Source organism: Phacochoerus africanus, chromosome 6 (assembly GCF_016906955.1).
Source record: "Phacochoerus africanus isolate WHEZ1 chromosome 6, ROS_Pafr_v1, whole genome shotgun sequence".
Lineage (NCBI taxonomy): Eukaryota > Metazoa > Chordata > Mammalia > Artiodactyla > Suidae > Phacochoerus > Phacochoerus africanus.
In genome coordinates, this window is record NC_062549.1 from 111,480,551 (window position 1) to 111,507,389 (window position 26,839).

At 43.2% G+C, this 26,839-nt stretch overlaps 1 protein-coding gene across 3 annotated transcripts; it reads left to right on the forward strand.

Annotated features, from left to right (window-relative positions):
- The first annotated feature begins 4,339 nt into the window (after positions 1-4,339).
- On the forward strand, positions 4,340-25,377 carry CLCC1 (chloride channel CLIC like 1). Of its 3 annotated transcripts, XM_047785142.1 has the most exons (12): positions 7,375-7,866; positions 8,122-8,262; positions 8,898-8,996; positions 11,285-11,392; positions 14,315-14,536; positions 14,770-14,910; positions 16,251-16,344; positions 18,752-18,849; positions 19,129-19,275; positions 21,188-21,532; positions 22,883-23,174; positions 25,056-25,377. In XM_047785142.1, the coding sequence occupies exons 1-11, from the start codon at positions 7,786-7,788 to the stop codon at positions 23,171-23,173; spliced, it is 1,767 nt and encodes a 588-aa protein (XP_047641098.1). In that variant the 5' UTR covers positions 7,375-7,785; the 3' UTR covers position 23,174; positions 25,056-25,377. The 3 variants fall into 3 exon arrangements, with proteins under 3 accessions (XP_047641099.1, XP_047641100.1, XP_047641098.1); XM_047785143.1 differs by lacking the exon at positions 7,375-7,866 and adding an exon at positions 4,340-4,485 and having other exon boundaries at positions 22,883-25,377; XM_047785144.1 differs by lacking the exon at positions 7,375-7,866 and adding an exon at positions 4,340-4,476 and having other exon boundaries at positions 22,883-25,377.
- The last annotated feature ends 1,462 nt before the right edge of the window (positions 25,378-26,839 follow it).

Here is a 26,839-nt window from a genome sequence, read left to right on the forward strand (position 1 = left end):
CTGTTCCTGTTCCTTGGTGTTTGTGGTTTCCAGTTTAGGAAGTTGTTTTTTCCTTGCTTCTTTGGCAGTAGTATGGTCCAGTGGTGAACCCCACAATCAGTTTCTTAAGTTTCTTTTTTATTATTTTATTCTTTTTTTTTTGCTGCACTTGTGGCAGGTGGGAGTTCCTGGGCCAGGGATCAGATCCAAGCCGCAGCAGGGACAATACTGGATTCTTAACCCACTGAGTCACCAGGGAACTCCCTCCTAAGTTTCTTTGTAAATTTCTTCTAACTTACATTTTAACCCTTGGCAACTGTATTTGTGTAAATTAAGTATCTAGAGAATTATCATTCAATATCTAGAGAATTTTCTGTTCTGATTACATTGTGAAAGTTGATTAATAAAAGCCCAGCAAGAGTTCCCATTGTGGTGCAGCAGAAACTAATTCAATTAGTATCCATGAGGATGTGGGTTTGATCCCTGGCCTCGATCAGTGAGTTGGGGATCTTGCGTTGCCAAGAGCTATGGTGTAGGTCACAGGCACAGCTCAGATCCCGAGTTGCTGTGGCTGTGGTATAGGCTGGCAGCTGTAGCTCCAATTCAAACCCTAGCCGGGGAACTTCCATATGCCATGGGTGTGGCCTTAAGAAGCAAAAAAACAAACAGAAAACAAAACAAAACAAAAAAACCCTGCAAAATGTATAAATCCTAACACTACAAAGATGATGAATACTTCAGAAATAAATGAAATCTGATTAGCTTGTGGCATATTCTGTAGTACAGTTTTTCTACCTCTCATGCATGCAGAAGGGAATTCTGCTGAAAACAGGCCACAGTCTCTTTAATTTACTTTCAGACTGAGTTTTACACATTTTAGGTATTATAACTGATCATTAGTGTTCAGTTTTTATATTTTTTACTTTTTTGGCCATACCTGAATCATGTGGAAGTTCCCAGGTCAGGGATCAAACCTGAGTCACAGCAGCAACCCCAGCCACTGCAGTAACAACACTGAATCCTTAACGCACTGCCCCATAAGAGAACTCCATGTTAAGTTTAAAACTAGAAGAAAAAAAAAAAAAAAAGAAAAAGCAGGAGTTCCCGTTGTAGCGCAGTTGTTAGCGAATCCGACTAGGAACCATGAGGTTTCGGGTTCGGTCCCTGCCCTTGCTCAGTGGGTTAACGATCCGGCGTTGCCGTGAGCTGTGGTGTAGGTTGCAGACGCGGCTCGGATCCCGCGTTGCTGTGGCTCTGGCGTAGGCCGGTGGCTACAGCTCCGATTCAACCCCTAGCCTGGGAACCTCCATATGCCGTGGGAGCGGCCCAAAGAAATAGCAAAAAAAACAAACAAACAAACAAACAAACAAAAAAAAAGATAAAGCAGTTTCTTGATATAGACCAGATCAACTTTATGATGAAAAGGTATTCATATAAAACGTATATATTCTACCTCCATCACTGCCAGGGAGAAAATGTTAAGATCCTCCTATATATTTATTGGGTATTGATTTTCACTTTGCAGAGCATTAGGTAATAAGTACTAGAAATTATTCTATTTCCTAACCATCTGGTTACATATGTTCTTTTGCATGGAGGTGAAGAGATTCTTAGAGGTTCACATATATGAGAAAACAAGAAAACTGAAGTATCTACATTCTCTGAATCCTCAGTTGGGAGTTCCAGGAAGGAAAGTGGGGATGGGAGGGTGGTACAGAAGTTCTTGACTTCCTGGTGGATGTTTCAGAGGTGTGATTCAAGTTTCGTTAATTTTTTTTAATTATAATAAGCCAAAGGACCTAACAGTGAAGAGGCAACCCATGAAATCAGAGAAAATACTTGCAAATCATGTCTGATAAAGGGTTAATATCCAGACTATATAAATAACTCCTACAGCTCAACAACAACCAAAAAAAAAAAAAAACTAAAAAATGGGCAAACGGTGCCCCTGCTCTTGAGCAACCAGATCCACAATGCCTCTGCAGCGCCAGGACGCAGGTTAGATTCCCGGCCTGGTAAAGTGGGTTAAAGGATCCAGCATTTAAAAAAAAGGAATTCCCGTCGTGGGGCAGTGGTTGACGAATCCGACTAGGAACCATGAGGTTGCGGGTTCGGTCCCTGCCCTTGCTCAGTGGGTTAACGATCCAGCGTTGCCGTGAGCTGTGGTGTAGGTTGCAGACGTGGCTCGGATCCCGCGTTGCTGTGGCTCTGGCGTAGGCCGGTGGCTACAGCTCCGATTCAACCCCTAGCCTGGGAATCTCCATATGCCGCGGAAGCAGCCCAAGAAATAGAAAAAAAAAAAGGATCCAGCATTACTGCAGCTGCGGCAAAGGCTGCAACTCGGATCTGATCCCTGGCTGGGGAACTCCATATGCCGCGGGGCAGCCAAGACAGAAAAAAAAAAAAAAAAATGGGCAAAGGACTTCAATCGTCATAGCTCCCAAGAAGAGAGACAGGTGGTCAACAAGCACTTGAAAAATGCTCAGTATCACTAATCATTAGGGAAATACAATTAAAAACCACAAAGAGACATCACCTCACATTCAATAGGATGGCTGCTGTCAAAAAAAAGGTGTTGGCAAGGATGTGGAGAAATTGGAACTTCAATGCACTGTTGGTTGGAATATCAAATAGTACAGCCATTGCGGAAAACAGTATGGTGATTCCTCAAAAAACTAAAAATGGAATTACATTTGACCCAGCAATCCCACTTTTAGGTACATATGCTCAAAATAATTGAAATCAGGGTCTCAAAGAATATTTGTACACTGATGTTCATAGCAGCCTTACAATAGCCAAAAGGTACAAGCAACTGGAGTCCAACAGATAAACTGATAAACCGTGGTGTATAATACAATGGAGCATCATTCAGCCTTTAAAAAGGAAGGAAATTTTTTTTTGGTCTTTTTTTTTGTTGTTGTTGTTGCTGTTATTGTTGTTGTTGTTGCTATTTCTTGGGCCGCTCCCCCGGCATGTGGAGGTTCCCAGGCTAGGGGTCGAATCGGAGCTGTAGCCACCGGCCTACGCCAGAGCCACAGTCACGCGGGATCCGAGCCACGTCTGCAACCTACACCACAGCTCACGGCAACGCCGGATCGTTAACCCACTGAGCAAGGGCAGGGACCGAACCCGCAACCTCATGGTTCCTAGTCGGATTCGTTAACCACTGCGCCACAACGGGAACTCCGGAAATTTTGATATATGTTACAACATGGATGATCCTTAAGGATATTATGCTAAATGAAATGTCAGTCACAAAAAAGACCAATTTTGTATGATTCCACTTACATGAGTTACCTAGAGTAGTCAAATTCATAGAGATACAAAGCGTCTATGGCGGTTGCCAGTGGCTGGGGGCAGAAAGGAAATGAATTATTTAAGGTACATAGAGTTTCAGTTTTGCAGTATGAAAAGATTCATGGAGATGCATAGTGGTGATGATTGCACAACGATATTAATATACTTAATGAACTCTACACTGAAAACGGTAAGATGGTAAATTTTATGTCAGGTGTATTTTCTTTCTTTCTTTTTCTTTTCTTTTCTTTTTCTTTTCTTTTTTTTTTTTTTTTTTTTTTTTGCTTTTTAGGGCCGCACTCGCGGCATAGGGAGGTTCCCAGGCTAGGGGTCTAATCGGAGCTACAGCTGGCAGCCACAGCCACAGCCACAGCAACGCAGGATCCGAGCCGCGTCTGCGACCTACACCACAACTCACTAAAACGTCGGATCCTTAACTCACTGAGCTAGGCCAGGGATCGAACCTGCAACCTCGTGGTTCCTTGTCGGATTCGTTTCCGCTGGGCCACGACGGGAACTCCTTGTATTTTAATTTTTAAAAACTGTAATAAGCAACGTGCACACTCAAGTGTACTGCTTTATATACTTTTAAATTTGATTCCAGTAACTTTTGCGTACACCTTTCATTTTCTCCTAGTGTGTAAAACTCATTTCCTCTTTGGAGAATTTTCTAAGCTTGCAAGGCCAGTACCTAAAGATAAAAATCAAAAGGAAACTTACTACTACCAACGACCACGCAGTGTGCACTCCTCCGCCCCTCCCCAGTACTCAATACTATAGGATACCATTATCACTCAATAAACCCCATTTAAAAAATTCTCCAAAAGATACTCCAAATAGATTTCTGGGCTTTTTTTTTTTTTTGCAAATGTTACACATTCGAAAACTTATAAAATAAACTGATACTAAGAAAATACGTTTCGTACTCCTTTTATGTGTTTGTCTTCCCTGTAAGATTTCACCTGCAGAGTTCAGCTGACGAGGATACAGAAAACAAGCCAGCCGGCCCCGCCCCCCTCGGCGGGCCAATCAGCCGCGCGCCCGGGAGGGACACACAGCTGCCGGCCGAGCGAGTCGATGAGGACGCGCTAGAGGCCCGGCGCCCGCAGAAGCGTTCTGCTGTGCTGGGGGCTGCTCGCTGCCTTTTGCGGCGTGGGCACGTGTCTGTCTCCTTGGAGAGGCAGGCAGGCGACCTGGGACGTGAGTCGGGTGTGTTTGAGCGGCGGGCGGGTTGGAGTTCGGCCCCGGCGGGTCTCGCGGGCGGCGGCGCAGGGGAGGCCGAGGGTGTTGCCCCGGGCTGGGGCCGCGCTCGCCCGGCCTGCGGGAGACCTCGGAGCACGGCGTCGACGGGGATGGCCGAGCGCCCTGTCTTATCTCCCCGGCCAGTCAGAGGTCTTATCTTTAGCGGTTCAAAGAGCGGCCTAGGGAAAGGGACAAGGAGCGCAAAGCGAGACGCGGGCGAACGTTGAATTTTGTTGGCTTCAGTTATTTCTGAAAACTTTAAGCACAGTTTGAACAAATAGCGTCAGTAGAATGGCTTGGGTTTGGTTGTACCTAAGTTTTAAAAACTTAAAGTTAATTTGGATGTTAAAAGTTAGAGATGAATATTTATGAGTGAGCGGTGAAAAACAAGGACGATTTTCTCTGCGCTCGTGGTTATGGAGGTGCGGTCCCCAGACTAGCTTGACCGTCATCATCATCATCATCTAGGAACCGTTAGAAACGCACGTTCTTAAGTTTGCTCCAGGAAACTAGACAAAGGGACGCGAACAAAATTGCAAACTGCTGACTTATGCCGTGTTTCTGGGTTCAGGCAAAAGTTGACTCTATTCTCCAAATTAGTCTTGTTTTTCTCGTTTCACGTGTACGTTCATTGAAACCAGATACTTCTCATTTGTGCTGATTTCCACTAAGTGGCCAGCAGCCTCCTCAGAGATCTCTTTGTTGATAGCGGTCAAGCCTAGGAGCTGCTGTTAACCCACTCTTGGTGTTTCCCGCTTTGCAAGTGGGGCTCCTGTAGTTCCCCCTCTCCATCCTCTCAGAATAGCCCCTCAGGAGTTCCTGTCGTGGCGCAGCGGAAACGAATCCGACTAGGAACCATGAGGTTGCGGGTTAGATCCCTGGCCTCGCTGGGTGGGTTAAGGATCCGGCGTTGCCGTGAGCTGTGTGGTGTAGGTCACAGATGCGGCTCGGGTCTGGCGTTGCTGTGGCTCTGGCAGCTGTAGCCCCAACTGGACCCCTAGCCTGGGAACCTCCCTATGCCGCGAGTGCGGCCCTAAAAAGACAAAAAAAAAAAAAAAAGCCCCTCAGGGCCTCTTGCCCTGGAAAGGCAGTTTAGGTAGCGCCAGTCCGGGTTTGACCACCTGCTAGCTGAGCGACTTTGGGCAAATTACTTCTTTTTCTAATCTGTAAAATGAAGATAACAAGAGTACTGCTTCCAAGAGTTCTTGGATTAAATGAATGCATGTAACAGCATTTGGCACAAAGTAATCAAATACCAGCTATTATTATGGTATAGTAATTGTGATAGTGTCAAAGCTGCAGACATGAGAAAAATGATGAAAAAAATAGAACTAGGGGAGAGAGACTAATTATTGACTAGTAGAATCACAGGTGCCACCGCTGAACTATTGTAGGATGATTGCTTTAATACTTGACTACTCACAGTGTGCTCTGTGGACCAACGTCTCTGCCATCACTAGGAGCTTGTTCGAAATGCAGAATCTCAGGCCCACCTCAGACTTAATCAGAATCTTTTTTTTTTTTTCTTTTTTTTAAGCAAGATATCTACGAGGTTTAGATGCAGCTTTGTCTAAAGGAAGTGTGAGATCTTTAAAGATTTTTCAAGGAGGTCCAGCCCTGAATCAGTGACCCTGGGGGGTGGGCAGGAGGGCTTGACTTTCTCTGCAGCTGATTCTGCTCTTCTACCTCACCTCCTCGTCTCCCATCACTTCTGCATTGTTACTCCCTCAGATTTGAAAATTTTGATTTTTTTTTTTTTTGTGCTGCTTTATTCTATGAACCCTTTAAATTCCTGGCCGAGACTGATCGTTTGCATTGGCTGCCTAACAAACATTTACTGAATGTCTTTCACCTGCGAGCCACTGGGCTGGGTGTCAGGTTTAGAGAGGTGGAGGGGGCACGATGGAGAGGATATTTGGGAAGGGGAATGAAGACTTGAGTAAGATGTTACCCTCCCTGGAAAGTTCACATTGTAGGACAAGGGTCTTCCACCGTCATTGTGTGATTGTACCCACTGGGGAGCTTTAAACATCCCAGTGCCTGGGTCCCTCCCCTGGGGATTCTGACTTAAATGCCTTGGGATGTGGATGGAAGATGGGAAGTTTTAGAAGCTTCCCAGGCTTGCTGTGTCAGTAAGTGGTGGATTTCAGTGTGTGTTAACACCTGGAGAAGAAACAGCACACCTGGAGTGGGGAAAGAGTGTTTTCGTTTAGCTCGGACTTAATTTTATTCCTACAGCTAGACTGTTAGGCATTTATGGGTAGGGCCCAGGGCATTCTCCTCGTGTTACCTGATTCTGATTCATAGTAGGTTTAAGAGAGGCCATTCAACAGAACATTCTGTATCTGCAGTGTCCCAACTTGGTAGCTGCCAGCCACGTGTGGCGCTTTAGTACTTAAAACACAGTTAGTGAGAATGAGGAACTGACTTTTAATTTAGTTTAATTTTAATTAAATTTAAATAGCCTTGTGTGGCTACTGGCCACAGTGTTGGACAGGGTTGAATGGAGATATGTGCTGAAGTGGTTTGACAGGGTTTATGCACGGGCTTAGATGAAGAAAGCTGTTTCTCTGATTGAGAGTTCAGTCACCTTATTTGAATCATAATTCTGCACCTTTTAAACTTCCCATTTGTGGAGTTCCCATTGTGGCTCAGCAGTAATGAACCTGACTATCCGTGAGGATGCAGTTTCCATCCTTGGTCTTGCTCAGTGAGTTAAGGATCCAGTGTTGCTGTGAGCTGTGGTGTAGGTCGCAGATGCGGCTCAGATCTGGTGTTGCTGTGGCTGTGGTGTAGGCTGGCAGCTGCAGCTCCAATTTGACCCCTAGCCTGGGAACTTCCATATGCTGCGGGTGCAGCCATAAAAAAAAGAGAAAGAAAATAAGAAACCCTGTACCATTTAACTACCAACCCCCTGTCCCTTATTTTATCCTCAGTCCTAGGCACCTACCAGTTTGCTTTCTGTCTCCATAATTTGTCTATTCTGGGCATTGCATGTCAATGGAATCATAATATACGGTCTTTGGTCACTGGGTTCTTTGGTGTAGCATTCTGTTTTCAGGGTTCATCTATGTAGCAACATGAATCAATACTTCATTGCTTTTTATGACCTAATAATGTTCCACCGTATGGATATACCACAGTTTATTCAGTCACCAGTTGGTAGATATTTGGGTTGTTTCTACTCCCCCACCCGACCCCCGCTCAAGGCATGCAGAAGCTCCCAAGCCAGGGATCCAACCTGTGCCACAGCAGTGACAATGCTGGATGCTTAACCCACAGTGCCACCAGGGAACTTCATGTTTCTACTGTTTGCTAATTGTGAATAATATGCAAGTTTTTGTGCAGGTATGTGTATTTTCATTTCTCTTGGGTACATACATAGGAATGGAATTTCCCAATCATTTGGTAAATCCCTGTTTTTTGTTTTTTTTTTAATCTCAGTGAGAATACATGTGTTTCTATGCAAATACCGTTTTACGGAATATTTTTATTTCAGTGACAATTAAGAAAGCCTTAGCACTAAGAGAAAGTAGTTTTTTTTATTACAAAACAAGTTTCTTCTAAAAGTAATCACACTTGAATAAATATTAATTTTTTTAGCCTTCACGCAGGATGCTGTGTTCGCTGCTGCTTTGTGAATGTCTGTGGCTGATAGTGGCTTTTGCTCATGATGATGATTGGATTGACCCCACAGACATGCTTAACTATGATGCTGCTTCAGGAACAATGAGAAAGTCTCAGGTATTTAAAAGTGCATGTGTGTGTAACAGCTTATCTCTTCTGTGATGGAAAGAGTCTACTTCTGTTACTGCTTTCTGCAGAGTTGTGAGAGTCCTGTATCAATGACAAGCATCCATGCAGAATAGCTTCCTGCCTCTTAGTCTAAGATGATTTCCATGCCAACGCGTGAGCTCTGTTTCGAATTTAAATGTAAAGCCCATCAATAAGCAGACTCATTTGAGAGTTCCCATTGTGGCGAAGCAGAAATGAATCTGACTGGTATCTATGCGGATGCGGGTTCAATCCCTGGCCTCCCTCAGTGGGTTGGGGATCCCGAGTTGCTATGAGCTGTGGTGTAGGCCAGCAGCTGTAGCTCCGGTTCAACCCCCAGTCTGGAAACCTCCATATGCCTCGGGTATGGCCCTAAAAAGCAAAACAAAACAAACAAACAAACAAACAAACAAATCTCATTTGATTTCAGTTCTTAGCTACTGTGTAAATCTGAGACTCTTAACCTTTTTGGTGGCTTAATACAGTTGAAGAATAGAATGAGCAAAGTCAAAAATGATGAAGTCAGAATTTTTGTCTTCGTTAACTGTAGGTTATTTTCACAGTTGAACTATAAAGAAATAAAATTTCTCTCTGCTTTGCTTTAGGTGAAATACGGTATATCAGAAACTAAAGAGGTCAGTCCTGACTTGCATGCTGATGAGTTGTCAGAATGTTACAGCAGACTTGATTCTTTAACTTATAAGGTGAGATTTTTTAATTCATAATTTTTATATTATTTATAGAATGTTAAATTGCTGTTTTTCCTCTGCTAACATTTGCTTTTGTATCTAAAATATAATTTACATATATACATGACTTTTTTCTTGAGTTACTCTAGCCTTGGTTTCTCTTTAGTTGCTCTGGCCTGGGATTTTTAAAATAGTACTTTATTTTCCTGTAATAACATTTATCTCAGTATTTCTTTACCAGACGGAAACGTTCTTGGCGAGTTCCCATTGTAGCTTAGCAGTAACGAACTGACTAGCATCCATGAGGATGCGGGTTCGATTCCTGGCCTTGCTCAGTGGGTTAACTATCTGCTGTTGTTGCGAGTTGTTTTTTTGGGTTTTTTTATGGGGTGGTGAGCTGCACAGTAGGAAATGCAGAATGCCTTTTTACAGAAGTTTTTCATTCCATTGTTTATGACTTTGGTTCAAACGTTGTAAAAATATGGTTGGTAAAATGGAGGCTTGAGTCCTTCTTTTAAAAATAAAGAATTATTTCTCTTAAAAAGAAATTTAAGGAGTTCCCGTCGTGGCTCAGTGGTTAACAAATCCGACTAGGAACCATGAGGTTGCAGGTTCGGTCCCTGGCCTTGCTCAGGGGGTTAAGGATCCGGCGTTACCGTGAGCTGTGGTGCAGGTCGCAGACACGGCTCGGATCCCTTGTGGCTTTGGTGTAGGCAGGCAGCTACAGCTCCGATTTGACCCCTAGCCTGGGAATCTCCATATGCCATGGTAGCAGCTCAAGAAAAGGCAAAAAGACAAAAACAAAAACAAAATTTAAGAGTTCCCATCGTGGCTCAGTGGTTAACGAATCTGACTAGGAACCATGAGGTTGCGGATTTGATCCCCGGCCTTGGTCAGTGGGTTAAGGATCCAGCATTGCCGTGAGCTGTGGTGTAGGCCGGCAGCTACAACTCCGATTCGACCCCTACCCTGCGATCTTCCATATGCTGTGGGTGCGGCCCTAGAAAAAGGCAAAAAGACAAAAAAAATAAATAATAAAAATAAAAAGACATTTAAACTTTTTTTGAGGTTTGTAAACCTTGCCTGAAGGCTGAGGGGACTGCGCTGTGACTTGTTGGATGTCTTCTGGTCCTGAGTCTGTGCTGCTCCAGTACCGTCATGTTTTATCACCCGAAGCCCCATTCTTTGCTCCTCTCAGCGTATGGTCCACACTCAAGTAAAAAGTGGAAGCTGCTGAAATATCTCTAAGATGTGCCCTGCCCTCACTCAGAGACCTGGCTGCTATGGTCTTTAAAGAGCAAGTCCGGAGAATTTCTGTTCTAAGGAAGGATTCTGTCCTGAGGGGGTGCCCTGTGTAGGATGCTCTGGAGAATCTATGGTTCCTGCCAAATAGTCAGGGATGATCAGATGTTGGCAGGAAAAATTAATAAAAGGCCAAGAGCAATGTGCACAGTCAGGATCGTCTTTGCTGTGGCCTTTATTTCATCTGGCTTCATCCTGTTTCTTTCTCTCTCCTCTCTTTTTTTTTTTTTTTTTCCTCCCTTTTACTTTGCATTCCTTTGTTTGCTAAATCATGACTTGGAATCAGGAAGCGGCAGATTGGCCCAGATGTTCTGCTTATCTATGTCTCTGCCTCCTTGGCTTCCTGATCTCCAGCTTAAAATTGCTGAAAGTCAGCAAGAAAACTGCCAATCAGGGTGTGATAAGAGACATGTGTTCCTCATTTTGTGGCCTCCTTGCCTCTTGCAAAGAGGACAGAAAGCAAGCGAGATCCACATTTTAATATTTAAAAAAATTTTGTTTTCTTTTTTGGCCACACCACAGCCTGTGGGTGTTGGGCCAGCCATCAGAGCTGTGCCACAGCAGTGACAATGTCGATCCTTAACCTGCTGTGCCATCAGGGAATTCCAAGATCTACATTTTATTTATTTATTTATTTTGGTCTTTTTTGTCTTTTTAGGGCCACATCCAAGGCATATGGAAGTTCCCAGGCTAGGGGTCTGCCGGAGCCACAGCAACGTGGGATCTGAGCCGCATCTGCAACCTACACCACAGCTCACAGCAATGCCGGATCCTTAACCCACTGAGCAAGGCCAGGGCTCGAACCCCCAACCTCATGGTTCCTAGTCGGATTCGTTAACCACCAAGTCATGACGGGAACTCCAAGATCTACATTTTAATGCAAGCTTGATTAAAAATAACCAGCTCCTTACTTTGATGTTGATGGGGCCACTAAGCTAGAAACTTGACCCTTACATTAAACTTTGATGCTAACTAATGTTGTATTTATTTTGTGGTTGCAGATCGATGAATGTGAAAAGCAAAAGAGGAAAGACTATGAAAGTCAAAGCAATCCTGTTTTTAGGAGATACTTAAATAAGATTTTAATTGAAACCAGGAAGCTTGGACTTGTGAGTATTTGGTGGTGTGATACTAATCAGTATAGTGGATATTTTCATTACTTATTAATTTCACATTCTATCAAGCAGTGAAAAGGCGTCGTTGTACTCCTGCAGACAATGCCAGACTCACCCTTTTACCAAAACCTGTTTGCACAGGATTGAAGGTAGCAGCCTGCTTTGCAGTGGTTTGTGGGAGGCAAGCAAGCAGGGCAGATCCCTCCCCTTTTTCTTACAGTTCATGGGGATTTACCTATTCAGCCTGTTGCTGCCATGCCACTTAATTGAGTTGAGGGGGTGGTGTTTTAAATTTACTCTTTGAACTTTACTGAACAGTTGGACGCTTAATAAATGCATGACTTGGTAAGGAAATTCTATCCTAGTCCTTCATTATTTTCTGCCACTTCTACACTTTCTTATTGGGCTGGCACCATATTTATTCTGAAAAAGAGAAATGTGTTTTCAGTAGTTTCCCCCCTACCTGTTTACTGTGGCAAGGGCCGCTTTATAGAATGACATGCTCTGCACATATTGTTCATGGTTAATGTTAAGTTTCCATCTTTCAGAGTCACCGTTTTCACTTTACACGTCGAGACATTAAGAAAACTTAAAGGGGCTGTGAGATGACTAATAATCTCACCTTATTTTGGAATTGTAAAAGCAGATGTGTTCATGTGTACCCTTCAGTTTAAGTCTTTTAACCGAGTACAGAGTGGAACAAAGACTAGTTATAGATGAGAAAACAGATGGAGCCAGAAAATACTCAAGATGGAAATACTTAGAGTATTGATTTAGTTCCTGGGTTTTCAAATCTGTTCATCAGTGACTGCTTTTGTATACTTATTGATGATTCGTGATATTACATGACAGTTTGGTTTTTCTGATATTTATTTTTTTCTTTTTATATTATTCTTTTTTTCTTTTTAGGGCTGCACCTTGGGGCAAAGCCTATTTGACCCCTAGTTCCCAGGCTAGGGGTCGAATTGGAGGCACAGCTGCAGGCCTGCGCCACAGCCACAGCATTGCCAGATCCAAGCCACTTCTGCAACCTACACCACTGCTGTGACAATGCAGGATCCTTAACCCACTGAGTGAGGCCAGGGGTTGAACCTGCATCCTCATGGATACTAGTCAGGTTATTAACCTGCCGAGCTACAACAGGAGCTCCCTATATTTACCTTTTAATATCTGTGTTTACTAGTAGAAAAGAAAATTTTCTCTTTTTTTTAAAATGGCTGCACCCATGGCTTAGGGAAGTTCCTGGGCCAGGAATGGAATCCGAGTCCCAGCTGCAACCTACACCACAGCTGCGGCAACACAGGATTTTTTAACCTGGGTGGGGATCAAACCTGTGCCTCCACAGTGACTCATGCTGCTGCAGTTGGAATCTTAACCTGCTGCACCATAGCAGAAACCCCTGGACTCTAATTTTTTTTTTTTTTTTTTTTTTTGGTCTTTTTAGGGCCGCACCTGCAGCATATGAAAGTTCCCAGGCTAGGGACTGACTCAGAGCTACAGCTGCCAACCTATACCACAGCTACAGCAATGCCAGATCTGAGCCGTGTCTATGACCTACACCACAGCTCATGACAATGCCAGATCCTTAACCCACTGAGCAAGGCCAGGGATTGAACCTGCGTCCTCCTGGATGCTAGTCAGATTCATTTCCGCTGAGCTATGAAGAGAACTCCTGTGTTTTCTAATTTGTCTCCTCACTAAACTTTATCTGCAACCTCAGACTCAATACTTGTGCCCTTACCATCGCTGTGGCCTGCGCACAGAAGCAACTCGTTTCCATTGCCTGGTGAGCCTGTTCTCAACTGAGGTGGAGCAAGGCCATTTTCCGCCTTCTTGTTTTGGTTTTCATGTTATAAATGAGTACTTTTTCGTGGTCTGTTTATTTTGGGGGGCTTCTACTTTTTAACTCTTAAAATTTTGACTGTTTAAAAATCTCCCAGGTGTTGTGCCGTCTAGTGCAAGAAGGCTGAGAAGTGCCTTAGAGAAAATTCCCTCGTGAGATGAGCTTAGTGCAGTCGTGAGTCACAGTGCTGTTGGCTCTGAGCTCAGTGGTAATGGGTCAACAATATATATTAAGATGTCTTTAAACAATTATAAGAAGGTTATGTATTGATTGGTTGATGCAAATGTGCTTGCGGGAGGGAACCGAATCCTGTGTTTCCTGTAAGAGCCGTGATTCACTATTTGCTAATTAGTGTGTAAGGAGACTTTGTGGAACATAACTACTGCAGATTAAGAATCAACTGGATTTTAGTAAAATTTACTATATGTTACTTGCATAGAGTTTTATAATTTTTAAAATGTTTTTCACGTGTATTATTTCTGGTTTTCACATTGGCCCGTAAGACAGGTAGATATTACTCCTTTTTTTTGGGGGGGGGGGGGTCTTTTCAGGACTGCGCCCATGGCATATGGAGGTTCCCAGCCTAGGGGTCGAATCAGAGCTTAGTCTACATCACAGCCATAGCAATGTGGCATCCGAGCCGAGTCTGTGACTTATACCACAGCTTATGGCCACACCAGATCCGTAACCCACTGATCAAGGCCAGGGATCAAACCCACGTCCTCATGGATACTGGTGGGGTTTGTTACCCACTGAACCACGATGGGAACTCCCCATATTACTCTTATTTTGTACCTATGAAATACTGTGAACTAATTATATATTTAGTTCCAAATTAGCTTTGTCTCACATTGTTTCTTGTTCTTTTTTTTTTTTTTTCTCCCGCCTTTTGTGGCCATACCCACAGCATATGGAGGTTCCCAGGCTAGAGGTCTAATCAGAGCTGCAGCTGCCAGCCTGTGCCACAGCCATGCTCAAAATGTTTCACTGAGTGATAGAATGGTAAAATTCTCCTTCTCTCTCTCTCTCTCTTTTTTTTTTCTTTTTTTTCCCTTTTGGCAAATTTAATCTAGCCTGATGAAAACAAAGGCGATATGCATTATGATGCTGAGATTATCCTCAAAAGACAAACCTTGTTAGAAATACAGAAGTTTCTCAGTGGAGAGGATTGGAAGCCAGGAGCCTTGGATGATGCACTGAGTGATATTTTAATTAATTTTAAGTTTCATGATTTTGAAACGTGGAAGTGGCGATTTGAAGATTCCTTTGGAGTGGATCCATATGATGTGTTGATGGTAAGATGGGATGAGGGGGACATAATTAACAGTTGGTTTTTAAAAATGCTTTAGAGAGTCCACCGTAATTATGTCAGGAACTCGCACTGAGTCACTGATGCTGGGTTGCTGCACATGCAGCAACGTGGTACAAATGATTTTGTGTTAAGTCCAGTTCTTTTGTTTCTGCTGACAACTAGCATTTTTTGGTGGGGAGGATGGCTTGGCGGTGACCCTTCTTTCTTGTTTTTGAGGTGCTTCTGTGTCTGCTCTGCGTCGTGATGTTAGTGGCTACTGAGCTGTGGACGTATGTTCGTTGGTACACCCAGTTGAGACGTGTTTTGTTCATCAGTTTTCTCGTCAGTTTGGCATGGAATTGGATATATTTATATAAGGTATTAAATAGGTAGAAGGTTTTTGAAACTAAAAATGTTATTTCATATAAAAGACTGTAATCCATTTAGGACTGATGTATAATCTCGCCTCCAATGAGGGTGGGAGGCAGTGATGGGAAATGGTGTGGGTGAGGAAATGGGCACCTTCTCAGGGGTCCTTGTGCGGTTACTGGGGAAAAGTGTGCAGTCCTGATTTTCAAAACCCAGTTGCTGATGATGGGTGGCATCTGGACAGCTACTAAATCAGAATAGACCTAGGTAGGGAGTTCCCGTCGTGGCGCAAGGGAAACAAACTGACTGGTATTCATGAGAACGCAGGTTCCATCCCTGGCCTTGCTCAGTGGGGTAAAGATCCAGCATTGTTGTGAGCTGTGGTGTAGTCACAGACGCGGCTCAGATCTGGCTTGGCTGTGGTGTAGGCTGGATGCTACACCTCCCGATTGGACCCCTTGCCTTGGAACCTCCATATGCTGCCAGCGTGATCCTAAAAACCAAAAAAAAAAAAAAAAAATTGACCTAGGTAGACATATTTGAAAAAAGTTTATATAGGTAATTTAGAGTATGTCCTTTCGTTCTTGGCTAGAAAAATGTTACCAAGATATCATTAATTCGTAAAAGTTAGGCTCTTTTCTGAATTTAAAGAATATATTTAAAGAATATATTCATGGTAGAGAATATAGGAAAGATAGGTACAGAGAAATTCAATTTTTAAAGATAGCCTATAATTTTATCACCTAGAGATAATCACTTGATATTTTGAGGTATTGCTTGCTAAATATTTTTCAGAATTTTAATTCTTTCAAAATTGAGATCATGCCACATATAGAAACTCAAAGGACGCATTATTGTTCCTGTCAAAATAGCGTAATTATTGAAGGAAAATTTTAGACCTTTTTTTGCAGAGCAAGTCAGGTAGCCAACTATTTTCATAGAATTCATCTGGTTAAATTATCGTGATAGTTCCTTAACCTTTTGCTCTAAGTTCTTTAGCTTCTAGATCTAATTATCCACACATTGGAGGAAAGAAGGTTGTTTGCTTGAATATTGTTATCTCAATGATTTCTCCCAGGGCTTTGATTTATAAAACATACATTGGTCATTTGTGCTAAAAAATCATCCAAAGCAAAATACCATTTTGTCCTGAATTGTGGAAGATACTGAGTAGTCATTCAGTATGTATGGGTAGATTGGGGGCATGATACGAACCATGTTTGAACCAACTTTTAAACAGTCAGGTCTGGATGAGCGGTGGAGACACTCTCTCCGCTGAGATTTCTAGGATGAAGAGATGTGACCTTCCTTGTCAGCACCTTTCACGGTTCCCCTTTGCTGTTGGTCAGCTGGCCTTCGCCCAGCATCAGGCCGAAGTTGCCAAGATGGAGCCACTGGACAATGTGTGTGCGGAGAAGATGGACTGGACTGGCAGTCTCTGGGGTAAGGTGTGGGTTCCCTTGGCCTTATTTTGAGTAGAATTTCCTTTCCTTTTTTTTTTCCTCCTCATTTTTTAAAGTTTCATTGAAGTACAGCTGATTTGCAGTGTTGTGATAATGTCTGCTATATGACAGCGTGGTTCCATTGTACATATACACACGTCTATTCTTCATTTTGAGTAGAATTTCTGAGAATGAGAAAAAATATTAACAATGACAAAGAAATGATAAAATACGAGAAGGAGGTTTTCCATGACTGAATCTTTAGAATCAGAACAGAGAAGAGTCTTAGGTTTCAGCCGAGTGACTCTTGTGTTCATGTAATGTCACAGGAAAAGGAGGAAAACGATGTCTATGCCAGTTCTGCTGTTGTCTGTCTCCCTGGGTTAGGCTCACAGTGGTTCATCTGGTCCTTAGCACAATGTCTAGCACATTCTGGGTTCTCAGCAGAAGTTTATCAGAGAAGTGAATCAATGTGAATATGAATTCATTTCCATCTTCAATTTATTCTCCTTATATTGACTTATGAAATCTTACACTGTAGCCTTACCATACTCTTTCTTAATTAAGGGTAGCTTTACTCTACTTTTTAATTAAGGGGGAAATTATTTTACTTATAGATTTGGTGACTGCCTTTAGTTACGTGTATCTAACAGTGGGAATGGTTTAATGATCAGAGGCTGTTTGTGTGGAGTTCCTGTCATGGCACAGCAGAAACAAATCTGACTAGAAACCATGAGGTTGCAGGTTCGATCCCTGGCCTCGCTCAGTGGGTTAAGGATCCGGTGTTGCCGTGAGCTGTGGTGTAGGTCGAAGACATGCCACGGATCCCGAATTGCTGTGGCTGTGGTGTAGGCCGGTGGCTACAGCTCTGATTAAACCTCCATATGCCACGGGTGCAGCCCTAAAAAGGCCCACAAAAATAAATAAACAAATAAATAAAAATGACCAAAGGCTATTTGTAAATTCAAATCCATAATGACTGATCCAGAACAGAATCTCGGCAGCAAATCAGAGTATCCAAAAGTTTAATTTTCTTGAAAAGTTAGGGGAACTAAACCAGTGCAGCCTTGCCTCCTGCTTCAAGGAAACTAAACGTCTTCTGTAGCTCGTGCTAGTACGTGATGTATGTAAGTCTGATTTAGAAAAGTGAGAGAACTAATGTTCTGCTTTATTTTGTAAAATAAGAATTTTTAAATTGAAATTTTGAGATAGTTGTCGATTCATGGGTAGTTGTAAGAAATAAAACAGCTCCTGTGTACCCTTTACCCATTCCCCTCACTGGTTGGTAACGTCATGCATAATGACAGGTAGTGCAGTACCGAAGCCAGCATATCAACATTTTTTTTTTTTTTTGGCTTTTTAGGGCTACACCTGTGGCACATGAAAGTTCTCAGGCTAGGGGTCCAGTCAGAGCTGCAGCTGCTGGTCTATACCACAGCCATGGCTATGCAGGATCCAATCTGCATCTGTGACCTACACCACAGCTCACGGCAGTGCTGGATCCTTAACCCACTGAGCGAGGCCAGGGGTTGAACTCACATCCTTATGGTTTGCTAGTTGGGTTCTTAACTTGCTGAGCCATAAGGGGAACTCCAAGATACCGACTGTGATATAAGCCATCAGTCTTATTCGGATTTTCCCAGTTGTATCTTCATAAAGTAAAATACTTTATGAGACTTGTACAATTTGAATAGATTTTTATTGTATTTATTTTTCTTTTTTTAGGGCTACACCCACAGCATATGGAGGTTCCCAGGTTAGGGGTCGAATCGGAGCTGTAGCTCTTGGCCTACACCATAGCCCAGGGCAATGCCAGATCCGAGCTGTATCTTTTGCCTACACCACAGCTCACAGCAACACCAGATCCTTAACCCACTGAGTGAGGCCAGGGATCGAACCTGCGCCCTCATGGATACTAGTCAACTAGATTCATTTCTGCTGAGTCATGATAGGAACTCCTGAATAGATTTTTAAAATAAACATTTTGGGAGTTCCCGTCATGGTTCAGTGGTTAACGAATCCAACTAGGAACCATGAGGTTGCAGGTTTGATCCCTGGCCTTGCTCAGTGGGTTAAGGATCTGGCGTTGCTGTGGTGTAGGTTGCAGATGCGTCTCGGATCCCGCGTTGCTGTGGCTCTGGCGTAGGCCGGTGGCTACAGCTCCGATTAGACCCCTAGCCTGGGAACCTCCATATGCCGTGGGAGTGGCCCTAGAAAAGACCAAAAAAAAAAATTGGGCATAGATGAAATTTTAAAAAATCACTATTACTAGGGACCTGTTTATAAAGCAATTTAAAATTGACTTGAGGTTGTGGGGGTAGGGAGAAGTAAAACCAAAATATTGTCTTATTTGGGAAGGAAATGTAACCCTTTTTTTAATGACTGTTTTTGTCTGTTTCTCTCAATAGAATGGCTTAGAAGTTCATGGACCTATAAGGACGACCCATGCCAAAAATACTATGAGCTCTTATTAGTCAACCCTATTTGGTTGGTCCCACCAACAAAGGTTAGAATATATTTTGTAAAATTTACTTTTACAAGGCAAGTAAGAAGTCTCTTATTCAGTGTTTTTTAGTCACTTTGCTAATAATTAAACCTTTGTTCTGGAAAAAATACTCCCCATTCATTACACAGTGATTTTTCATATTAAAAGCATATGATAGCATTTAAGTTTATGGAATTTGATAATTTCAGCCTCCGTGCACAGTGAAGTTTGGCTCATTCCGTGTGCCAAAATGGAATCCTTCGAGGGAGAAAATTAAGTTGCTTTTATCTTTTGTTTTAGGCACTAGCAGTGACATTCACCAATTTTGTCACGGAGCCACTGAAGCATGTTGGGAAAGGAACTGGCGAATTTATTAAAGCGCTCATGAAGGAGATTCCGGTGTTACTGCAGGTCCCGGTGCTGATCATCATGGCATTAGCCGTCCTGGTTAGTGTGCAGCACTGTTTGTATTATGTTCAGTCAGGCTAAATCATGCCTCATGGATGAAGAGATGATTTTTAAGTGAGAGGTATTTATTCATGAGTGTGCATTCCTCTAGGTGAGGATGTGGTTCTCGCTTTTCATGGTGGGTGTCAAAGCAGTGATTTAGAATAATGCCCTCTTTTAAAATTTGTTCTTTAGCTTTGTGAATTAATACACATGCAGTCAGTTATTTATGCGCTCCTGGAGAAAGGGGGTCTCATCTCAGCCTGAGTTTTTGCCGCACTGCGAACAGAAGAACATCGGTTTAACATAGACTCAGAAGGGGATGTAGGAGTTCCCGCCGTGGCACAGTGGGTTAAGGATCTGGATTGTCCCAGCTGTAGTGTAGGTTGCACCTGTGGCTCAGATTTGATCCCTGGCCCTGAAACTTCCATATGCCTTGGCCATGGCCATTAAAAAAAAAAAAAAAAGAGATGCAGAAGGAGGTGCATGTCCCGAGAAACAGCTTGGGGGTCCAGGAGCAGACATTTATTAAGTGATATTAATAATATCAGCATCCATGGTGTCTTCAGCCTTTTTTGGTGGATTTTCAGCCCTTGCCCTAATAAGACAGTTACTCCATAAAACAAAATGCTATGAGAAATTATTAAAAAGTTGTTTTCCCTAAGGATACTCTACTCACTTCAAAATTCTTTTTTCTTATTTTTTGGCTTGTGGTTAGGTTTCAGTGGTTTAGGGGTTTGGTTTTGTTAGGAGACGTTAGTTATATAGCAATAGTGTAGTTCCTGAAACTGAAATTATAAACAAAACCCCCTCATCTCTGCTTGCTTCATCTACCGCCTTAAAAAAAAGGCCTTTTGCTGCTTCGTCTTCAAATGGTAGTATCTCTAGTGCAGTGGTTTTCAAACTTTTTATTCTCAGGACCTTTTTGTATTCTTTTGGGGTTTTGTTTTGTTTTGTTTCTTTTTACAGCCCCACCCGTGGCATATGGAAGTTCCCGGGCTAGGGTCCGAATCAGAGTTGCAACTGCTGGCCTACACCGCAGTCACAGCAACACCAGGTCTTTAACCCACTGAGCAAGGCCAGGCATCAAACCTGCATCCTTATGGACACGGTGTCGGGTTCTTAACCCAATGAGCCACAATGGAAACTCCTTTTTGTTTAGTTTTGTTTACCCTTTTGCACCAAGAATTGAAGACCACAAAGGGCACTTGTTTGTGGGGGTTTTATTTATTGATGTTGACCAGAAATTCTTAAAATACAGGTATACACAGTACATGAGCCGTGAGAGGAAGGTCAGTCTAGCCCCGCAGGACTCTGCTGTCCACTCACAGGAGGAGAGTGAGCAGTAAGGTCTTTGCATTATGAAAAGTCCTGACCTCCCAGATCCTGCAGGAGCCTCAGGGATCTCCCCAGGGGTCCCAGCGTGATACTTTGAGAACTGCTGCAAGTTATTCCCTTGGAATGTGACTCAAAACCTGTTGAATTTTAGCTGCAGCTAAAGCAAGTTTGGATTTGTAAGCAAACCAAAACCCTATGGAGATTTACACCATGACGTACAATTTAATTTTGGGCACTTACCGTATATGATGAGGGTGAATATAGGCAACATAAGTACCTTTTAATTTAAAATTGCAGGCTTTAGCCTAACTGCTGTCCCCAATTCCATCAAAATGTGCGCAGCTGCTTGAAACATCTACTTAATCCTTAGCAATTTCTCAAATTGTATTGGCTACTCTGGCTCTGTATTAACCCAGAGAAGGGATCTCTAAACCCAGTGAAAATTAACATCTCTGTGTCTATAAATGCCACAAGTTAAATTATGTAGTTTTGTTGGTACTGAGGAAAGCACCTCAAAAATTCATTGTAATTCAGCCATTAAGTACTCAGGAATATGTATTTCTTTTCCTTCTAGATTTTCTGCTATGGTGCTGGAAAATCAGTTCCTATGCTGAGACATGTGGGTGGTCCTGAAAGAGAACCACCCCGGGCACTTGAGCCAGGTGGGGAAAGAAGAAGGCTCCAGGAGATTGATGCTAGACCCCATGGGGGAGCAGGTGATGCAGATTTCTATTATAGGGGCCCCGTTGGCCCCATTGAGCCAAGCCCTTATGACAAAACATATGAGGGTAAAAAAGATGTTTTGAGAGAGAGAGATGTTGACTTGAGATTTCAGACTGGCCACAAGAGCCCTGAAGTGCTTCGGGCATTTGATTTACCAGACGCAGAGGCGAGAGAGCATCCCAAGGTGGTACCCAGTGTAAGTCAGCAACTGTTTATTTTGCCGTCCCTTCGTGCTAGGCTTAAGTGCTTCCTATAGAGCTTTTGGTTAAGTGTTTTTACTCTTTTACCTATATCATTAATGATATAATTATTCACTCCCCCTTTTCTGGTCAGAAGTTAGTCTAGTCTCCTCAGAAGAAATGAGATTTAATTTTTATGTTAAATACTATTTAACAGTAATTTGTTAGGACAGATAGTGACTCATGAAATGTCATAGGAAAGCAACAGGGAGCAGCATGACTGAAGGCCTGGAGCCTTGGAGCCCAAAGGACAGCCCTGAAGCCTTAGCTGGGCGGAAGGGTGAGCTGGGGATGGACCCAAACGTGGCTTTCCCAGACCTTTTCCTTCATTGGCTGGCTAGACTACGCTTTTACCTGTGGAATCACGAGGCCTCTTTTCCACCGTTATTGGCCACTTAAAGGGGCAGTTCCATTTCTGTTTGCGAACTGAATCTGGCCATTTGCCAGGTTTAAGTTGCAAGTGTAACAGTTGTAGTAACAGTAACGAGCACAGTAGAATCTAAGATACTGTAGAATCCCTTTCTCCGGAGTTCCTTAGAAGACGAAACACATCTGCAAGCATCTAGACAATTGAGCTCTTGTTTTCAGCTTCAGTAGTTCGTGGTTACCTGTCTCAGAAATCCTCCTGACTCACTGGGAGGGAAAGCCCAAGACAGCACGGCGGCCCAGGGCTTCCCGGCTCTGTTGCGGCGCTGAGGTCTCCTCTTCCTGCGCCTCCTCCACGCTCGTTCTGCCTCAGCCAGGGGGCCCTCCTGCCTGTCGCTTGAACTCAGCCTTTGTACTTGCTGTTCACTCTCTCAAATGCTGTTCCCCATGTATTCCTGTGGTTCATTTCTTCAAGCCTTTGCTCATAGCACCTTTTCTAACCGCCCCGATTTAAATAGGAGTCCAGCTCCCCCACCCCCAGCCTGCTGCTTTGTTAATTTATTGCCTCATTCTCTCCCCACCCACAGGTAAATTCCAGGGAGGGCGGGGTGTCTGTCTGTCTGTCACATCCCCAGCACCTAGAACTGAGTGTGTGCTCAGTAAATATTCGTTCAAGGGATTCTTCTCAGTAGGCAGGAGGCGTTAGCCGTACTGGTCACAGTCACTCGACCACCTAGCATGTCCTGGGTGTCCCACTCCTCCATAGACAGTTCTGTGTCGCTCAGTAACATGTATGTCATTACAACCCAGCATTGGAAGCAGGACTTGAGAGTTCGGAATTTGCTGTAACAGATGGGGGCGGGAACTTGGAACGTGTTTATTACAAACCTTCATATGATGTTAATGAAACAGTCGGAACACTGTCATTCTCTCCTTTATAGCCTAAAGCACCTATTGTGGATACAAAACCCAAAGAGCTGGGTGGGACCCCAGGAGAAAGGACACCGACAGAAAGCAGCGCTGAGAACAGCCAGTCGGCTCAGCCCGTCTCCGGACCGAAGAGAGCGGAGGAGAGCGCGGCAGGCTCCCCTGTGCGGGAGGAAGCGCAGCCCAGCACGGATGATGCCACGGGCGGCCCGGCAGGCGCAGCTGCAGCCGAAGGGGGGACACGTGGAAAGGATGCGGACGAGGCCCCTGCGGCTGGAGGAACACAGACGGGGCCGCAGCCCTGAGGTCGTCTTTGGGTTTTGTAAAGTATACTCTTCACAGCTGTTTCCTCTTCTCTGCAAGTACGCTGGTGTTGACTGCACAGGTGCCAACTCCAACATGGGTGTTTGTACTGACAGAATTAAGGAGTGCACATGTATCTCCATTTAATTTCATCTTTCTTTGACACTAAGATGCATCCCATGAAGTTTTAAAGTGTTAATTTTGGAACAGGATCTCATAGATGATCATATGGCAGGCATTAGTGATTTTGAATAATTAAAGAGGCGAGTTTGAATCAGGGAACGTTGAGAAAGTCCTATTGTTTACAGGCATATATGGGAACCAAAATGTGTGTTGCCTGGTGGAAGTCCTGCTTGAGTTAATAGGATGCTCTGTCAATTGTGCCCTGGACTCAGCATGTTTCTACGAGTGGTAGGTAGCTATTCAACATCAGTGTTTAAGGAGAGTCGCTGTGGTCAGGTTGACCTTCTTCATGGACCTGAGCATCACTGCAGCCACGGAGGCCGCATCACCAGCGCCGTGTAGGCCGCCCACAGACCAGCCTTCATCTCTTAACTCCTAGCGCCATCACTGGGTCTGCTTCCTCATCACCGTGTTTACTTTATCCTTAGCTAAGACAGAACCGAAGACTGTCAGGAGAGTTTTGATCACATAGCTTGTTAAATCAGTAACCTCAGTTTTACATGCCTGGAGAATGGCTTTATTCTTTCCCCACCAGATGAAGTGCACAGGTTTTATAAGACCTGTTTTCTTTGCTACTCAGAATCACAGTAGTTGAGATTGTCTTATTTACATTACAGTAAACCATACTGTCCAAGCCATATGAAGTTCTAATTTTTATTTTTTATTAAAAAGAATTTTTTTATGGCTGCACTCGTGGCATATGGAAGTTCCCAGGCTAGAGACTGAATCTGAGCTGCGGCTGCAACAGCTTTGGCAATGCTGGACCTTTAACCCGCTGCACTGGGCTGGGGATTGAAGTGCAGCTTCATTTGCTTTCACAGTGACCTGAGCTCCTGCAGTTGGATTCTTAACCCATTGTGCCACAGCGGGAACTCCTGAAGTTCTCATTTTTAGAGATCTATACAAAACGAAGAATGAATACCAAAATAAGGAAAACAGAGTAGGGGGAGTTTTTTTTTTAATCCTAGACATGTGATATAATCAATATTTAACATTATTTTGATTTTTCTTAAACTAGAACTCATTTTAAACTTCTTAAAAGAGTAATTGACAAATTTTGCACAAGACCTAACTAGGAAGCACATATTACACATTTTTGGGTATCCTTTGTTTGAGCCTTCACACTACAGGTTATGTTCAGCTACTTAACTCAAAATGATACCAGTCAGGAATAGTTTTAAACTTTTCATGCAGACATTTCTTTTGGGGGGGGGGGAGACTTGAAAGCACTGGCTTTTTGATACATTTTTAACCTAACCCCTTTTTGGATCCCAGAACATCACTTGAATGCCTGTAACAATTTTATATGCCAACACTATTTTCTAGCTTAATGTTGCAGACATCTTTAGTATTTCATCAGAAAGGAAGTTTTTTTTTTTTTTCCAAGAAATGCAAAATGATTTTATGTTAAGCTTTATAACACCCTGGGCGTGTGGGGATGCCCAGCTTTGGGAGAGATGTATGAACCTCGATGCCCACAAAGTAGTCCTCTGGGGGCCAGGCCTGTTCACACCAGTGGTGACTGTGCTCCCAAGGGGCTAGTTCCGCTCTGAGCTGTGGAATGAACACCCCAGTTGATAGACAGTAACTGTGAGAATAGTTAATGTCGTTTTGCACTTCTGACTGCTTTTTATCAATCCAAAAACTAACCTTTAAAAGAAAATTTAAGTAAAAGTTCACCTTTGTATTCTTTCATTACAGATAACCATGAAATGAAAGGGGATGAAATCTACTTGGGACAGCTAGCAAGGCACCAAGCTACTGCTGTTGAAAGATGACAGCAATTCAGGGAAGACCTATTAAAGCAAATTGAACATATCAAGGCCAATTTAAACTAGAAGAAATAGGCTTGTTTGTTGTCTAGCCAATATTTATCATTAAAATCAAGAATTATAGTAACAAGCTTTTAGGAAAATCAGAGTGGGGTAGACTTTTTCAAAGCAATTTTTAAGTGGAATAGTTAATGTTGAATGTTGACAGGGTTTAAGAACTACCGTATACGCAAAATAAACACTTATTTTTACATTGTTGTGGTTTGGTATGCTGTCTTTGCTCAGTAAATATGCTCGTAAGAAGAAGTCCCGTGGAGTTCCCGTTGTGGTGTAGTGGCTAACGAATCTGACTAGGAACCAGGAGGTTGCAGGTTCGATCCCTGGCCTTGCTCAGTGGGTTAAGGATCTGGCATTGCCGTGAGCTATGGTGTAGGTCGCAGACACGGCTCACATCCCGCATTGCTGTGGCTGTGGTATAGGCCGGTGGTTACAGCTCCGATTAGACCCCTAGTCTGGGAATCTCCATATGCCGCGGAAGCAGCCCTAGAAAAGGCAAAAATACAAAAAAAAAAGTCCCATGCAATTTAAGCGCAGGTTTTAAAAGGATGCTAATCCAGGACATAATACCCTATATATAATACATAGAACATAATACAGTCCAGGAGTTAACTGAGTACTTTTGACAAAATTTGTCTCATCTTGGAAACCAAGAGTAGTCTTTATTTTCTCCCCTGAGCCCTTAATGTTATTCTAGATTGTATTAACTATCTGTTAATTTCTTTTTAATTTTTATTTTTTGGCCATGCCCTCACCATGTGGAAGTTCCTGGGCCAAGGACTGAACCTGAACCCGTACTGCAGCAGCAACCTGAGCCCTGGCAGTGACAACGCTGGATCCTTGGCCATGGCGCCAAGAGAGAACTCCTTCTCGTTTTTTAAAACATTCACCATTTGGAGAAGCGGTTCTCACTGCCCATCAAAGTCACCTGAAGGATTGTTACGACAGAGGCCCAGATCCCGAGACTCCATCCCAGCTGTGCAGAATCAGAAGCAACCAGAGGTGAAGGAGTTGCCAACCTGTTCCAGGCGTGGGCATTTATATTATGCAATTCAGCCTTAGGCCAGGCCCGGCTCAGTCCCATCCCTGTTGAGTTGCTTTTGCTAAACTTAGGTCATATCCCATTATGTATTCTTGAAAACTACCTTCAGTTTCTGGCAAGAGGAGGGTGAGGCTTCATGATAACTGAGGGTGTAACCTACATCTCTGATACTTAGTTTTTGTGACCTGGGTTCTTGACATAGCCACATGAGGTTTTTTGGTTTTTATTTTAGGTTTATTTATTTTTGGCCTTACCTGTGGCATGTGGAACTGAACCTGTGCCGCAATTGCGGCCTATGCCACAAACATTGGATCCTTATAACCTGTGCCACCAAGGAACTTTTTTTTTTTTGGACTGTGAGGTCCTAAAAAATTTTACAGCAGTATTTGGCAACGGAAGATAAAAATTTATATATATATATACATATATATATATACATACACACACACACGTATCGATCTACATATCTGTCTATATATATAAAAAATAGATTTTGTTTCTTAAAATTACACAAAGAGCCGAAAGCCACACTAAAAGAAGTTTATTCTTAAGAGTTCCTTTTATAATGCCTTTGGCCGAAAAATATGTTGAAAATAGAGATTTTTTAGTGGGAA

Bases quoted from the DNA above. Each gene is read 5' to 3' on its own strand.
- CLCC1 (XM_047785142.1), top strand. From the start codon at position 7,786: ATGCTTAACCCACAGTGCCACCAGGGAACTTCATGTTTCTACTGTTTG. The intron at 7,867-8,121 runs GTATGTGTATTT...TAATTTTTTTAG, and splicing joins ATATGCAAGTTTTTGTGCAG to CCTTCACGCAGGATGCTGTG. The intron at 11,393-14,314 runs GTGAGTATTTGG...AATTTAATCTAG, and splicing joins AAACCAGGAAGCTTGGACTT to CCTGATGAAAACAAAGGCGA.